The sequence below is a fragment of the Rhinopithecus roxellana genome, chromosome 4 (assembly GCF_007565055.1).
Source record: "Rhinopithecus roxellana isolate Shanxi Qingling chromosome 4, ASM756505v1, whole genome shotgun sequence".
Classification (NCBI taxonomy): domain Eukaryota; kingdom Metazoa; phylum Chordata; class Mammalia; order Primates; family Cercopithecidae; genus Rhinopithecus; species Rhinopithecus roxellana.
In genome coordinates this window covers 36109190-36126373 of record NC_044552.1, presented here as the reverse complement: position 1 = coordinate 36126373, position 17184 = coordinate 36109190, and the positions used below count along the sequence as shown (strand labels likewise).

Below are 17184 nucleotides of genomic sequence, written 5' to 3'. Positions count from 1 at the left end.
CTGCTAGGTTGTTGCTTGTGCTGGCACAGCTCCCACCCCAGGCCCAGGTTAGTAAGTAGCTGGTGTTCGGTTTGGCTTTGCTGCCAAGATAGCAGGAGGAAGGAGGTGACAACAGCCCAGCTCCTCTGCAGGATTCAGGACCTGCCCTCCAGAGTAGATAGAGGGAAGACGTCCATAGGTTTGGCCTGTAGCTCAGTGTTCAGATACAGAGGTGAGGGCTAGTGCCCACTTCAAGGCAGCTAGGAGCCAGAAGAGTTAAACCAAGGATGGTCCCAGTCCTGGGTTTGTTGGTTTATGACTGGCTGGTGTCCTGACCCCCTGGAATATTCTTTTCTGATCTTTCCATGTCACAGATGCTACTGAACTGAGCCCATAACGTGCCTCAGAAAGGGTCCCTGGGATTTTGCCACAGTCTGTAAAGCATGAGCAAGAGGAGCTTTGACCTCTAGGTAGTGCCAGGAACCTTCCATCACTGAGGAGCTAATTCGCTGCATGTAGATGATTCTAATCCTTACATCACCATTTATCGCTGGTATTGATTTCCTTCATTAGCAGACAGTCCACAGTCAACTGCACATTAAGTATGTACCAAAGACACAACAAGACCTAAATAGTCTCTGAACCCTGTATGTGTTGCTTTGTTGATTACTATCACTTGTGATCCTTGCAACTAACTATCCACCCTGCATCCATAGCCACGGGAAAGCTCCTTTTCACACTCTGTGGGAAACATTACCTACAGTGTATGTGTATATAAAAATTATGTATTACATTACTGAACTCTAGCTTGTGTCACCGTCAGTGAAAGTATTGGGAATTCATGAATTATGTAAATATTTGAAATTATATTTTGGTTCCCAACTGTGCCCCAGTTGTAAGGGTTAGCACATGTATGTGTGTTATTTTGTTTAACAGACAATGAAATAGCAGTTTTCATGTGCTAAGCATTGTGTTAGGGACTTTATAAATATTGACTCATTTAATCCAATGTAATTCATTTAATACCAATTCTATGCGGTAGGAAACTGAGGCACAGAGCTTAAGTAAATTGGCCATAGTCACACAGCTGCTGAGTATGTTGTTGATCCTGATTCCCTTGTGTAGTTAAGAGCAGTGATATGCAAATTTTCTTTTGTTTGTTTGAGACAGGGTCTCACTTTGTCGCCCAGGCTAGTGTGCAGTGGCACAATCATAGCTCACTACAGCCTCAACTTCCTGGACTCAAGTAGTCCTCCCACCTCGTCCACCGGAGTAGCTGGGACTACAGGCACACACCACAACGCTCCACTCATTTTTTAATTTTTTGTAGAGGCAACATCTCACTGTGTTGTCCAGGCTGGTCTCGGACTCCTGAGCTTAAGCAATCCTCCTGCCTTGGCCTCCCAAAGTGCTAGGATTACAGGCTCACCCCTGTAATCTCAGGCCACTGCACCTGGCCACACATTTCCTTAAAGAAGTATAAAAAATTTGGACTTGGCCAGGCACAGTGGCTTCAAGCCTGTAATCCCAGCAGTTTGGGAGGCCAAGGTGGGCAAATTACCTGAGGTCAGGAGTTCGAGACCAGCCTGGCCAACATGGTGAAACCTATTTCTAATAAAAATACAAAAAATTAGCCAGGCGTGATGGCACACACCTGTAATCCCAGCTACTCCGGAGGCTGAGACAGGAGAATTGGTTGAACCCGGGAAGCAGAAGTTACGGTGAGCTGAGATCACACCATTGCACTCCAGCTTAGGCAACAAGAGCAAAGCTCCATCTAAAAAAAATTTAAGCCAGGCGTGGTGGCTCATGCCTGTAATCCCAGCACTTTGGGAGGCCGAGACAGGCGGATCATGAGGTCAGGAGATCAAGACCATCCTGGCTAACACGGTGAAACCCTGTCTCTAATAAAAATACAAAAAATTAGCCAAGCATGGTGGCGGGCACCTGTAGTCCCAGCTACTCGGGAGGCTGAGGCAGGAGAATGGTGTAAACCCGGGAGGCGGAGCTTGCAGTGAGCTGAGATCCGGCCACGGCACTCCAGCCTGGGTGACAGAGCGAGACTCCATCTCAAAAAAAAAAAAAAAATTTTGGACTCATTAATGCTTCAAAGCCTATGCTTCTAACTAATAATTGATCCTCGCTATGAAATATACATACATATATACATTTATGTTAGAGCCCAAATATCAGAGAAAATAGAAATCTGTAGAATAGAATGGTATTGCCATTTTTTCAATCAGAGATGGCAGTATTTTATATTCAGGATTTCTTGTGACCAGGGCTTTTGTTTGACTCATTTAAGTAGTGATGTATGATATCAGAATAAGTAGTGATGTATGATATCAAAATAGTCTTTTGCTCGTCTGTGGCCTAATGTTTAAAAAAACAGTGTGATCGCCCAGGCACTGTGGCTCACACCTGTAATCCCAGCACTTTGGGAGGCCAAGGCGGGCGGATCACAAAGTCAGGAGATCAAGACCACCCTGGCCAACATGGTGAAACCCCTTCTGTACTAAAATACAAAAAATTAACTGGACGTGGTAGTGCATGCCTGTAGTCCCCGCTACTCGGGAGGCTGAGGCAGGAGAATTGCCTGAACCTGGGAGGTGGAGGTTGCAGTGAGCAGAGATTGGACCACTGCACCCCAGCCTGGGCAACAGAGTGAGACTACATCTAAATTTAAAAAAAAAAAAAAAAAAAAAAAAAAATATATATATATATATATATATATATATGATCTCCTCCAGTTCAGTCAACTAAAAGCAGTTGAACTCCCACAATGTAAACAGCAATGTGTATGTCGTGCTGTGGGCAACTCGAGGATGTTAAATGACCCCTCCCTCCTCTCCCCCCACCACACAGAACATATGTCCTTATTGGGAGGATACAACATATGTAAGTGGAAATACACCATGAACCCCAAGAGTGTTTAAAAGCAGTATGCAATGAGAACCAGAAAGTCTTAGATAGAGCCTTAAGGACTCTTTCACCCAATTTCACCATTTTACAGGCAGAAAGTTGAGACCCAGAGAGAGGAAGAGGCTTGCCCCAGGTCACACAGAGCATTGCTTTCCAAATGAGTAGATGAGACAGTAAACAAGGAAGCACAAAGATTCCTAGCCTTGAAGACCTAGGCTTGCTAGCCTGTAAAATGGCCAGATGATTTAAATGATTTAGAAAGTCCCTTCCAATTCTGGAATGTTCTGGGCTCTGTCAGTGCCATGTTTTGGAAGAGGGGCAAAATCAGAGAATATGGTCTTCTGAGGTAAATTGGTGCATCTTAGGCTTGGGCGTTATCAAGTGCCTAGGACAGAGCCTGGCATCATACAGTCACTCAACAAATGTTCGTTAAATGAATGGGTGAATATTTTTCGAAGATAGGAGTTGCTCTGATTCATAAACATTCCTTCTGTAAATTCACTGGAGGGAGATGGAATGAACAAGGGGATGCTGAGCAGAGGAGTGACGCTAACAAAGATGTTTCCACACAAGGCAGAGGCACTGTCTTGGACTGCCTGGGCTTTGAAGATGGGTAGGAAGGCCCAGGCCAGCATGAAGCTTCAGATGAAGGAGGAGAGGGTAAGAGGGTGCCCGAGGGGCCACACCCTCTTGGGTTTATTCACCAGGAGCCAGTATTAGGCTGGGCCAGGAGTGTCCACACCCTGGTTACTTGTGAGCTTAGGGAGAGCAAAAGGCTTACGTGCAGAGATGACTCAGGCCCACAAAAAACAAGAAAATCTTGATTAAAGGCCAGTATGGCAGCTCACAGCAGCTTTGTGGGCACTGTGTGCACAGTCAGCCTTCTAAGCATAGTTTGCCAAGTGGAGATTAAAAACTGGGATCATAGGGATACCGGGGAGGGAGCACCTGGGGAGGGTGTGCAAGGCACAGTCCTAGGATGTGGTCCTACTCTTTGTCCTTGGGGCCTGTCTGGGACACCTGGGATAGCTCTCCTGATCATGTGTCTTCAATGTTTTATGAAAGGGCAGGTGACCATTTCCCTCCAGATGGAACATGAAGGAACATGCTCAGGTGGTTCAGGGATTATTGAGGACTTGAGAGTGGGGGAAAGAAGGAGGTTTGAAAGGAATGATTGCCCTTTAGCTAAGTAACTGGGAGGTCAACAGAGCACAGCTGCTCACTCAGCAGGGGCAGGGTGACTGGAAGCAGAGGAAGAGAGCCAAGATGGGTTCTGTTAATGAGGTGAAAGGAGAAGGTGCTGGCCACACCTTCCTGTCCCCTGCCTGTGCTCATGCTCCCCAACTCAGGACAAATATATAGGGCTGGCTGTGACCAAAAATTAGCACAATTCAAGAAACCAACTGAGGCAATTAACTGACTGTGGAAAACAGCAATCAGGGCTCCAAGGGCAAAGGTAGAACTCACAATGATGTCAACACAGTTACCTACAGCACAGTCCATTGACAAGGGCCTTGGGAAACATCCTCCTTCCCTTTGACATTTCAAAGCAGCTGGTTCCAATGATATTGAGAGGTTTAGGATCTCTAAGCTATTTCCAGATGGACAAACATGCACCTGTGGACATTTGCAGCCAGATCAAGGAGTGAAGAAGGTTGAAGTTTTGGAATAAGATAAGGCCAGGTTTTGAATCTCAGTTACACTTTTTTACCAGCTGTGTGACCTTGAGAACTTATTTCTTGGGTCAATTTCCTCATTTGTTTAAAAATGAAAAAATTTTACAGTGTTATGAGAACTAGAAATTGTGTGTGTGTGTGGGTGGGTGTATGTTTGTGTGTGTGAAATGCATGATTCTCAGCAGGCATTCAATATTGTCATCGTCATTATTATTAGCAACTGTTACACACAAATTGGTGTCTTTGAGCAGATTTGGGTTGTCGAGCATTTGTATTCTGACTTACCAGTTTCTCATAATATGAATTCCATTTGCATGCCTGAGAAATAAAAATATCATCCTGCTCAAGAAACTCTTATTGTGGACACTCGAGGTTCTGAGCACCATGTTAAATGTATAGCCTCCTCCCCACCCCCATATTTGCCCGCCTTCTAATTTTGGAATATACTAAATGTTTTGTTTCACAATATATCATAAAATGACCAACTTGTTGATACAAAGTTCTACATGTTAAGATTTTTGTTCTTGTATCTTTGTATCTCTTAGTCACTTTGGTGAGCCATATGGCTTGATGATAAATCATTTTGTGATTTATAGATTGCCCGTTGAAATAAAACCTATCTAAATTCCAGAGACATACATAATCATGGTACAGTGTAATTTATAATGTTGTGGCTATATGGAACATTTCTTCTAAGAATGTTTAAGCCAAACAATGGCATTGTGAGAAAATTGTCATTATAACAAATACAAATACTATGAAACAAACGGCATTGTCATTTGTTGTGTGTAATTATTTTTAAATGTCAAACTGTAGACCATGGGCTACTTAATGTTTGAGACCACAAAGTCCCAGTTTGACATAACAAGGTTTTGCCTGAAACTCTTTGGGACAGAAAGATGGTGGAGTCCTACAGGAATAAGACCACCTAAGTGAAATCAACCTGTATGTTCTATACTAGTAAGAGGCTGGCTGCTTAGATCATAAACCACTTTGTCAAATGTACTAGGCCTACATCAGTATTCACTGAGGTCTTCTAACAAATGTGATCATTACTAATTAATCCTGTTTACCAATGGAAACTGGAGCCATTTCTTAAATACACCCTGTTCATACTGCATCTCAAGTATACATGTATGTGATATTAAATAAGGACAATACTGAAACAGTGAGGGGCTACTAAATGCCACGCACATACTGGCATTGTCTCTCTCTCTCTCTCTCTCTCACACACACACCCCAAATCTAAACTGCAGAGAGGAAGCTTGTGTTTTCTGGGTCCTAGGGTATCATCACTTTCAGAAATCTGTATCTTTCTTGGAAAGTCTTGCTTCTGGGCTTGCTATCATAGACTCCCCAGAGTTCCGTCACTGTCGGGGTAGAGTAGACTGGAGTCCACGTGCATTAAGTGATGAGTTATGCAGAGAGCCTGGCAGAGACAAATGACTTGCCAGGTCAGGGGCAGCTGAACATGCCTTTTCCTTCCTCGTTTATAAAATGAGAGGACTGTTTGCAGCCTATTCGGTGGCATGGTAAATGTGAAAGCACTTTGTAAACTGTAAAATGAAAGCTGAAATGAGGCTGATTGGTCCTCAGCCCTTTCGGGGCCTGCAGGAGCCAGCAACCCTCACCCCTACCCTGGGAAGGATGGAAAGAGCAGAATATAGTTAAGCAAGGGGAGAATGAGAGCCTCCTGGATCCCCGCCCTTCCATCCCAGCACACCCAGGCCACCCACTCCAAGCTATTCCAGTAACTTACTATTCTGTTAACCTTGAGGAGAGCAGGGACCTTCTGCTTAATTCTCCCCATGGCTGCTGTTCTGAAGTGGGGAGAGGGGCCATAGAAGCAGAGGAGATCATTATTCATAGGAAATGTTTTTCTTGTTCTTTTTCATTAAATGCCTCTAGCAGGGGAAAATGAATAAATAGAAACATTGAATACACTGCTTTTTCTAAGCCCATGGTCAGAGACAAAAGGAAAAGCACATGATAAATAAAAGGGAATTTCCCCTTCCATATTCTCTCCTTTCATTCTATTTTCTGACAAGACCAGAGTGGAGCGCCCCTTCTGTCACGTGCTTTCTGCCCGCCACAGGTCAAATCCAGCGTCTTGCATAGTGTTGTTATAAAGCCTCTAAAACACATCAGCACAGGTCCTTCTTTAGTCTCTCTCCAAGGGGGATTCCATGGTGGTGTATTGCTGGAAAACCCTCTTCACCGCTGTGAGGAGGCAGAGCTACTCACAGGCAGGGTGCAGCCTGAGTTTTAGTCATTTTAAGATCTAATGGTCTTGAGCAAGGCGGGGAATCCTTGCATGTAGAAACTGCTCCTTTCTGCCTCACCGTATCTTTGTATAAGTGATGAGGGTCCCAAAATGGGGCAGGGGACTTACTTCCTTGACCTCAAAGTCCTAAGCATCCTGAGACCAACCTTTCTGGGATCACGCCTAGCAGGCTCTGTCCGCCATTCCTTATGCAGAAAGAAAGGAACACAGTGCCAGCATCCAGCCCCTCTCTCTTCTGTTCATCTGTGTGTTCTGTTCATCACTAAGAATGCCATTTGGGGATTTTCCCTCTTGCTTTTATTACCTTAACACTAGACAAGTGAAGAAGAAGAAGAGTTAGAGGAGGAGGAGGAGGACCCGGAAGAAGATAGGAAATCCACAAAAGAAGAAGAGAGTGAGGTGCCGAAGTCCCCGGAGCCGCCACCCGTCCCCGTCCTGGCTCCCACGGAGGGGCCGCCCCTGCAAGCCCTGGGCCAGCCCTCAGGCTCCTTCATCTGTGAAATGCCCAACTGTGGGGCTGTAAGTATGTCTGTGTCATCTGGGGATCTGGGACGAGCAAGGGCCATATAGCTGTGCCTGGCTTTAAGAAATGATGTATTTTCGAGAGTGCTCTTCCAACAATCACAGTTTGGCAGAGGGTGTTCCATGTTGCCATTGTTTTCTTCTTCATTTGGCCAACAGGTATTATAGAGTGTGTGTTCTGTGTCAAGCACAATGCTGCGTGTTGGAGAACACAGAGAAGGCCCCCGTGCCCAGAAGTGTGTGATTCCAAGCTCTGCAACGAGTGTTGGCCTCCAGAACATAATTCCACATTTCCTGGAGCCTCTGCGCTCCCCTGGGCTGTGTGTCACACAAGCTTGTGCCCTGTCAACATGCATTTAAATGTACTAGGAGAGCCTGCTGACAAAGATCATCCTTTTATGACATAATTACTTGACCCACCTCCTGCAATTTTTACCTATTAGAAGGTTTTGCATTTCACATTTCATGAAGTGTTCCTAATTGAAATGTCACTAATTTAAAATTGAGAATATTGTTATAAAGATTTAACTAAAGTTTATGTTTGTACTCTGTAGTGGAGAAAAAAGGATTTATTAAAAGTAAATTAATCATAAAAACAGGCTGAAAGGGAGTGTGTGTTAAGTACTGAGGCCAGTACTTTTCAAGAATATTGGAAGCATAATTTAGCTAAAATAAAACAAGTTCACCATTTGGTCATTCTTAGCACTAAAGAAAGACCTTATGGTATCTGTGCTGGCCTTGTCTAAGGCTCCATGTGTCTTTTAAAGGATATATTTTTTTTTTTTTTTTTTTTTTTTTTTTTTTTTTTTTTTTTGAGACGGAGTCTCGCTCTGTCGCCCAGGCTGGAGTGCAGTGGCCGGATCTCAGCTCACTGCAAGCTCCGCCTCCCGGGTTCACGCCATTCTCCTGCCTTAGCCTCCCGAGTAGCTGGGACTACAGGCGCCCGCCAGGTCGCCCGGCTAGTTTTTTGTATTTTTAGTAGAGACGGGGTTTCACCGTGTTAGCCAGGATGGTCTTGATCTCCTGACCTCGTGATCCGCCCGTCTCGGCCTCCCAAAGTGCTGGGAAGGATATTTTTAAAGGTTATTTCTCAATCTCCCACTGGTCCCCCACCAGTCTGAATTGGTGAGCTTTTTCCAAATCAGATTTCTTAAGGCCAGGCACACCTGTATAGGCAAGTTCTAGAGGGATTACCCCTCAAAATAATGTTGCTCCTTCCACAGGAAGCCCATTTTCCTCAAGTCAATGTGCTTTTCTTTGCTCGTACATGATATAGGACAGTGCTGTTCTCCAGAGTGTACTGAATTAAGCCTGTCACTTAGATGGAGAAAGCAACAGTCTTTAAGATATTTAGATCCTAAAGCAGAAATTCATTTGATTTGCATTTAAGAAAAAATGAAAATTTTTTTTTAAAAAAACAAAGATATATACATTTCACATTCACTTTGCAGAGAACAGAAGAGATTGCTGACTTGTTCTCCATCTTTGATGTTTAATGACCTGGCCATTTTGTATAGAGTGTTCAGTGCAGCATGATTACAATAATGACTTTAAGTGATGGTATTTCTTGGTGAATTTGTTCAGAAATTAGATGCCTCCTCAAATCATAGCTCTATGTACAGTAAGTGTGTACCAAATGGGAAGTTATCTTTTACTTTTTCCAATCAAATGCTCAGCAAGGTAGATATTTTTCTGTTCTAATTTTTCTTTATGTAAAAAAAGAAGATATTTTTTAATGACTTTTAAAAATCACAGTGGAAAAAGCATGCTGGTTCTGTTTTATTCTTTGCCTAATGATGGAGACTTTGGTTGCTAAGTCAGCAATACTTTTTTTCCTATGTAAGAAAATTAACAGAGCTTGCGTGGTGGCTCACGCCTGTAATCCTAGCACTTTGGGAGGCCAAGGTGGGCAGATCACAAGGTCAAGAGATCAAGACCATCCTGGCAAACATGGTGAAACCCCGTCTCTACTAAAAATACAAAAATTAGCTGGGCGTGGTGGCGCGCATCTATAGTCCCAACTACTCGGGAGGCTGAGGCAGGAGAATCGCTTGAACCCAGGAGGCGTAGGTTGTGGTGAACTGAGATCATGACACTGCACTCCAGCCTGGAGACAGAGTGAGACTCCATCTGAAAGCAAAAACAAAAAAGCAAGCAAACAAAACAGAGAGCTCATAAACTTAACACAGCAACTACTACAGCTAGACAGCCCAGTAGGTACTCCCCTTAGCTGATGAGTTTAACAGGCTGAGAGCCAGGACTCTTGGGATTCAGGGATATGGGTTTACATCCCATTATAGCAGTGATTCTGAACTGGGCATGATTTATTCCCCAAGAACATTTGGCAAGCAGTGTCTGACCAAAGATGTTGCTAAACATCCTGTACAACAGAGCCCCCTACCCATCAAACCAAATAATTATCCAACCCAAAATGATAATAGTGCTGATGTTAAGAAACCCAGCTTTATGGCAGGATTTTAAAATTCTGCCCAGATCCTGCCTCTTTTTATCTTTCTGTTTTAAAATTTGGGGGTCTTAAACATTGATTCAACAATGGGCTACTGATTATATATAACATAGAATATGTCAGAAAACCTAATCATTGTCTTTCAAACTGGGTTCCTTAGGGTACTAGGGCTTCCTGGGGGTAGATAGAGCTGAGCAAACAGGCCCAATTCTGGGGCGCAGTCTCCATTCTAGCCAGAGCACCTCTGCTTTTAACTTGAGCCTGAGTTTTTTGAGTAAGACCTGATTTCTTAAAAAAGAAGGAGGGAAGGAAAGAGGAAGGAAGGAAGAAAAATGGGAGGGAGAGAAGAAGGTAGTTACTGGCTTTAAAAAAGTTTGAAAACTGGTCCAGCCCCGTCATTTTTCAGATGGAAAAAAATAAAGTATACAGAAGGGAAATGGCCCAGAAGCTTTAGTTACAGTAGAGCTGGGTTCAAATCTCTGACGTCTTGACTTCTAGACAGTAGCTTTGTTCTTTATCCCGTGCCACATCACTTCTTCTCTTCTGATTGTAGCAGTGATGAGGTTTTGATTGGCACAGCATTTGTGGTTGTGGTATTTGATCTTTACCTTTTGTAGCATATGCCCAAAGTTTGCTTATATAAAACCTTTGTGCCCTGTCATTTGACAGTTTCAAGTATTCCATGTTTACCACTGAGTAACTAATAACCCTAATTTCCTTTTCAGGACTGTAGATGTCATGTCACTCCCTTTCTTCCCCAGGTGTTCAGCTCTCGACAGGCACTGAATGGCCATGCCCGCATCCACGGGGGCACCAACCAGGTGACCAAGGCCCGAGGTGCTGTCCCCTCTGGGAAGCAGAAGCCTGGTGGCACCCAGAGTGGGTACTGTTCGGTGAAGAGCTCACCCTCTCACAGCACCACCAGCGGCGAGACAGACCCCACCACCATCTTCCCCTGCAAGGAGTGTGGCAAGTAGGTGCAGGGGACCAGGGACTGGATCTGAATTCATGAGGATAGTCGCTGTATGGGGACTGGGCCAGGATGGCCTGAGGTTTCTTCAATCAGAAAAAAGAACTTAGACCTCAAAATTCTTCTTCATACCATCTTTGGGATGGGTATGTAGGCCTTGTGGCAGACTCAGAATATGGCCATTCTGTTATCTTAGAGCCTTATAAGGATGGATATCTTCAGAGAGTGAACCTCTAAGTTACAAAACTTCCCTCTTTCCCAGGAATGGCAGGTGGGACTCTGGTTCCCACTCCTTCCCTTCACACCCAATCTATGTTCACTAGCATTACTCTGTTTGCATCCCCACTGAATGATTTGAGAATGGCTCTAGATCACCTAATCAGGAACTCTCTATAACACAGATGGCTCATACAGGGTATTCCTACCACCTTCGCTTACTTCTGTGCCTAGGGCAGACATCACTAATCAATCACCACACTCTTTGCAATCACTTTTAAGACAAAGCCTCAAATACTTTTCATTGTCATGGTTCAAGCTGCACAACCAATTAATCAGAGTTGATACATGAAATACAACCTATTTGTTATCCTCCCCTTTTAGGTATAATTTAAAAAAACAACAACAACTGAAGAAAAGTAACCTGAGATAGTAATTATAATAGCTAACATTTACTAAGCACTTACTTTGGTACATGCTTTATGTGTATGAGCTCATTTAATCCTCACATAGAAACTCCATGTGATACAGATACTGTTTTTTTATACTTGTTTTACAAATAAGAGTTTAAAAATTAAGTAAAATGACTTGCCCTAAGTCACACTGCCAGTAAAGAGCAGAACTGAGATTTGAACCCAGTTTTGTCCGAATGCAGACCTGGGCTCCTGACCACTGCTCTGTCCTTTTGGTTTACTTTGTTTTTTGCTTTAGGTAGAAAATGCCATTGATTGTAAGATGGGTGATTCCCTCCCACAGCCTCCAGTAGAGAATTCCAGTGTACTTCTCAATAAGTCCACCTGACTGGAAGGGTACTACATTATTATGAATTACATCCTTTAGGAGCCTTGCTGAGTTCCTCTTCCCATAATTCCTAATGCCTCAAGCATGAAGAGGAGTGTTACCTGGGAGAGATGCTGCCCAGGCGGTTTCTGAAACTCTACCAGGAAAACATCCCCAGTTACATAAGCAAGGCCAGGTGGGACCTCATAGAGTAGAGCAGGCAACTTAATAGTAACTGCTGTTTATCAGGTACTCACTACGTGCCTGGCACTGTTTTAAAGGATTTTTTACATGTTTTACTCTGTTTTGTGTTGCTACAACAGAATATCACTGACTAGATAATTTATAAAGAAAATAAATTTATTTCTTATTGCGCTGGAGGCTGGGAAGTTCAAGGTCAAGGGGCCTGCATCCAGCAAGGGCCTTCTTGCTAAGTCATCCCATTGTGGAAGGGCAAAGAGAGGGGAGAGAGAGCAAAAGGTTGAACTTGCAGCCTCATACCGTAATTATTGGCATGAATCCACTAATAATTGGATATATGGAATAATCCATATAATAATTGGCATGAATCCACTCATGAGGGTGAGGCCCTCATCACTGAAACGCCTCCCATTAGGCCACACCTTCCAACACAGCTGCATTAGGGATTCAGTTTTCAACGTGTGCTGTTTGGGGGACACATTCAACCCATAGCACATGTACTGATTAATCTTTAGCCCTGTGAGGCGGGTACTTTTAGGAGCTTCTTTTTTTACAGGCAGAAACTGAGGCACAGTAAGGTGAAGCCCCTGTTGCAGTTCACAGCGAGCAGCCTAGTAGGGATTTAAATCATGCAGGCTGGCCTGGCCTTGTGCTCCTGGCTCTATGCCATGCTGCCTCTGATTAAGCCCAGCTTGGCGGCACCCACCAAAGTGAACTGGAACTAGCAGATCACTTCCTCCTGTGAAGCACAGGGATGGGAGAGGTGGGATTCGGTGTGGGTCTCCTCCACACCCTGCTGTCCTTCCAAGCTGGCCATGATGTCATTTCCACATCACCACCCACCACATACTGGTGCATCATGGGAGAAATGGGCCCTGGGTTGATCTTAAGGCTTTTTTAATAGAAATAATGATAGAACCACCCTCAGCTGACTCTCAGTGATCTCTCAGTTATTTGTCCTGGAGTGGCAGCATCAGGGTATCAGGGTCTTACCAGTTTTCCCCAAGAGGAGCCAGCACCTCCCACTCATTAGGCTCAAACAGGCTACAACTCTACATTCCACCAGGTGGAGACAGAGGATGATTTAACTAACAAAAGTCAGTATTTCGTGTTTCCCGGCCATGTCTCAGTGGCATCTGTTAAATGGTTTTTTGGAGTCTTAGGTTGCTTGGGAACTTTTTTCCACCAGAAATCCAGTTATGATTTTATGGAAAATACAAATGGTTTATGTGACTTTTCCTAACTCAGAATAACATTAGGCAAATGTTCACAAAATACCTCTTAGAGCTGCTGAAATTATGTTTGTTACATTGAACCATTTTCAGTGTGTCCAGGTAGAATTGTGATTTATCAGCCCTGTTGGACTCAGGCCTTAGAAACCAGGTGTTTTGTGATTTTTCTTTTTCCTTCATGAGCTCAGGAGTGACTAAAGAGTATTATGTCACCCCCTCTCCACAAACAGTCTCACTCCTGGACACACTTCTTCTGAAAAAGGTCCAGATAGTTAATATTTGAGGCTTTGTGGGCCATTTACTGTCTTTATCATAACTGCTCAGCTTTGCCACTGCAACACAGAAGCGGCCATCAACATTACATAGACATGGCTATGTGCCAATAAAACTGATTCCCAAAAACCGTCAGGATTTGGCCCACTGACCATAGTTTGCAGACCTCTCATCTGAAGAATTAACCCCAGCAATATATCCTTTTATCCCAGGGTTTCTCAACCTCGGCACTATTGGCATTTCGAGTCTGCTAATTCCTTGCTTGGGGAAGAGGGGGTGTCCTCTGTGTTGTAAGATATGTAGCCATTATGGTAATATCTTGGCCACAAAGCAGGGGCCTTAAGTGAAAGGGAGTAGTAGATGTAGCTCAGAAGTCAAGTACAATAAAGACAGGGGCCACTGAATTTGGCCACACAGAGTTACCGATGACCTCAAGAAGAGCAATTGGGTTGACAGGGAAGTGACAACAGTCCACTTGGAGAGGAAGGAGGAGAGAAAAAAGAGATCCACCAAGTGCATGTGGGCAGATCCTTCGAGAATTCTGACCGTGGGTTGGGCGCAGTGGTTCACATGTGTAATCACAACACTTTGGGAGGCCAAGGTAGGAGGATCACTTGAGGCCAGGAGTTCGAGGCCAGTGTGGGCAACATAGCAAGACTCCGTCTCTACAAAATATTTAAAAATTAACCAGGCATAGTGGTGTGTGCCTGTAGTCCTAGCTAATCAAGAGGCTGAAGTGAGGGCCTTGGAGTCCCACCTCACTTGAGCCCAGGAGTTCATGGTTATGGTGAGCTGTGATCACACCACTGCACTCCAGCCTGGGCAACAGAGAGACACCCTGTGTCTATTTAAAAAAAAAAAACAACTTTCTACCGTGGAGGAACAGGGACAGAGGCAGAGGCAGATGGTGGGTTTTTTCATGATGGGGACTATCAGGGCTTGTTAGCATGATTTAGAAGATTCTCCAGTGGAGAGGGCATGGTCAGTGATGAGGAGAAGGGGGAGGCTGAAGGCGGAGAAAGGGCCTGTGCTCCAGACTCCAGGTGGACAGGAGGCCTTTGAGAATTCCTCCTCCATTGTCACAGGAAGGAAGCCTGAGGCACAGTCAATGTGTTCTGCCCCATCCCTTTCCTTGTAATGCTTGGAGAGGAAGGAAGAGAGGTGACAGGTCACAGGGGAAGGAGATCCTAGAAGCTGAGCAGCCAGGGACTCTGTCAGACCACGCACCCCTATTCCCCCTAGGACACCCGGATTTCCAAGAACTCAGATCTCCTTCTAAATTCTACACACCTCTCTTTCTTTATTTTTAGAGTCTTCTTCAAGATCAAAAGCCGAAATGCGCACATGAAAACTCACAGGCAGCAGGAGGAACAGCAGAGGCAAAAGGCTCAGAAGGCGGCTTTTGCAGCTGAGATGGCAGCCACGATCGAGAGGACTACGGGGCCCGTGGGGGCGCCAGGGCTGCTGCCCCTGGACCAGCTGAGTCTGATAAAACCCATCAAGGACGTGGACATCCTCGACGACGACGTTGTCCAGCAGTTGGGAGGTGTCATGGAAGAGGCTGAAGTCGTGGACACCGATCTTCTCTTGGATGATCAAGATTCAGTCTTGCTTCAGGGTGACGCAGAACTATAAAGCCCTGTGTGTCACTTAAAGACAGTGAAAACCCACGGCCTCCGTCTTCATTAATCAGGAAACCTGGACTGTCTGCTTGTTTTGTAACCCTTTTAAACTACCTGTTTTAAAAGTGGTCATTTTATTCAGGTTTAGAAAAAAAAATCCCATTTCTTTTCCTTTTATTTAAAAAAAAAAAAATTGTTTTTGTGGGGGGTTGGGGGAATAAATAATTGGCACAACTATCTTTAAGAGGTGTTTCATCTGGGCTACCTTCTCATGAAATCATTCCTGGTAGGGACTGAAGCTGACCTTCATGTTCCATTGCTTTCAGATGTCAACCATCCCGGTTGCCTTTTATCCCAAAGCTTGCTGTGAGTGTGTGTGTGTGAGAGGCAGGCGACCCTCTTAGTACTGGGGTCTTGGGGCCAACTTTTCCCATCAAGCGTTACTTTGATTCTGTTCTGACCTCATTCCATAGTTTGCAGTAAGCATGGCATCTTCGCCTGGAGATACTATGCTAGGGGCAGCTTTCCAGGGGCAAAGCAAGCCCTGGTGTTACACAGCTCTCCTCCAGCACACGCGACGTAAGGAGATGATCAAATGTGAAAATAGGTTTCCCCTGTGTTGCCTGTCATCCTTTGGGCCGTTTGCAGGAATGGAGTACTGTATAATTTTAGGCTTTCATTCCCAGCAGTGTTTACTGAGGACCTGGTTTTCTACAGCAGGTGCGTCCTGTCCTGTGTTCCCTGGGGGCTGGTCAGCTCCAAGTTGTGGGTCGCAGAACTGTGTTTCAGCATGAACTGACTAGAGACCCATCTGGAGGCAAATATTAAGTTGCCAGGACTGCTTTCACTTTAGGGTGATTGAAGGACACATATTGAAGTACCTAGAATACCAGAAAGTGTTCTATTGCCCAAAAAACAAATCAGAAAAGCCTATTCTTTTTTACAACACTGTTAATGATGAGTGGAGTTCTGAAATTACTTTGTGCCACTTGGAAGTACTGTGAAACCGCATTCACTGGGATTTTGCTGTAATTCACATCCGCTGGACTGAAGTTTACCTTGATGTTAGCTATAAGAAATAGTTTTCTAACACATATGATAGCAAATACAAGACAAATAGCATTGAAGGCCAACAAAAATGGCTTCAGATACACCTTAGCTATAATGTTTGCATTCACACAATGAATGTATTCATTACAAGTCACTTACCAAAGTACTTCTAGACTTCTCCAACCTTCATGACTTTGCTCTGCTTCCTCCTGTCCCTGTCAGCAGGGTTGCTGTTTGTACTTGAAGGTAATAAACCTGTAATCCTTCAAAAATGCCATTTAGCCCCAGGCTTCTGAACTGAGTCAGACTGACCCATCCCACCGTTAGGGCAAAAGTCAGGCTGGGACACAGCCCCAGTACAGAGAGGATCCTGCTTCACACAACTCCCCTTTTGGAGTTAATGCAGCGTGATTTCCTGGGCCGGTGTTTTCAGGCATCACCCACCCCAGGTATGCTGGTTCCCAGCTCCACATAAATGTGCCTATCACGCTGGGCCACTTTGCTGACACATTCATAGCTTGACATGAGAGAGAATATCAGCAGAAGCATGAGAGTAGGATCTGACGTCTTTGACTCTGCAAAAGCATTTAGCACACACTCATGGCGGGGAACCAGCTGTGAGCCACAGCAGCCCCACACAGGCAGTGGTCTCTGAACTTCAGGAAAGTCATGAACAGAAGAAAAACTAAAATTCTTTTCCATCATTCTATTTTCAAAGAAGAGGTCTTGGCGTTTTCCTACATCTTTTGTTTAGAGGGGGAAAAAAAAAAGTTTCCTTTGCTGCCATTTCAGAAAGGTTATGCTGTCTTGTTTTATCCAAGCAGTCATGAGTCAAGAACTGCCTGGGCAGTGTGCATCAACTTTGTGGCCGAACCATTACAGCTGTCATATCCTTGGCTGATCGTCTCTCCCGGGGACTACTGCCCTCCACTTAGTGTCTGAGGGTGAGCCTAGAAGGGTGCTGCTATTGGGTCTGTGAAAACTTATCTA

At 44.5% G+C, this 17184-nt stretch overlaps 1 protein-coding gene across 13 annotated transcripts in view; it reads left to right on the top strand.

Moving 5' to 3' along the window:
- Positions 1–15388, top strand: part of TRERF1 (transcriptional regulating factor 1) — a 227228-nt gene extending 211840 nt beyond the window's left edge. For 11 of the 13 annotated variants that reach the window (XM_030928515.1, XM_030928509.1, XM_030928513.1 and 8 more), the window contains 3 exons: positions 7177–7380; positions 10576–10823; positions 14833–15388. In XM_030928515.1, the coding sequence (XP_030784375.1) occupies positions 7177–7380; positions 10576–10823; positions 14833–15157 (777 nt within the window). In that variant the 3' untranslated portion in view covers positions 15158–15388. The remainder of the gene's footprint in view (positions 1–7176; positions 7381–10575; positions 10824–14832) is intronic. The other 2 variants (XM_030928520.1, XM_030928521.1) reach the window with 1 other exon arrangement.
- Positions 15389–17184: the final 1796 nt, after the last annotated feature.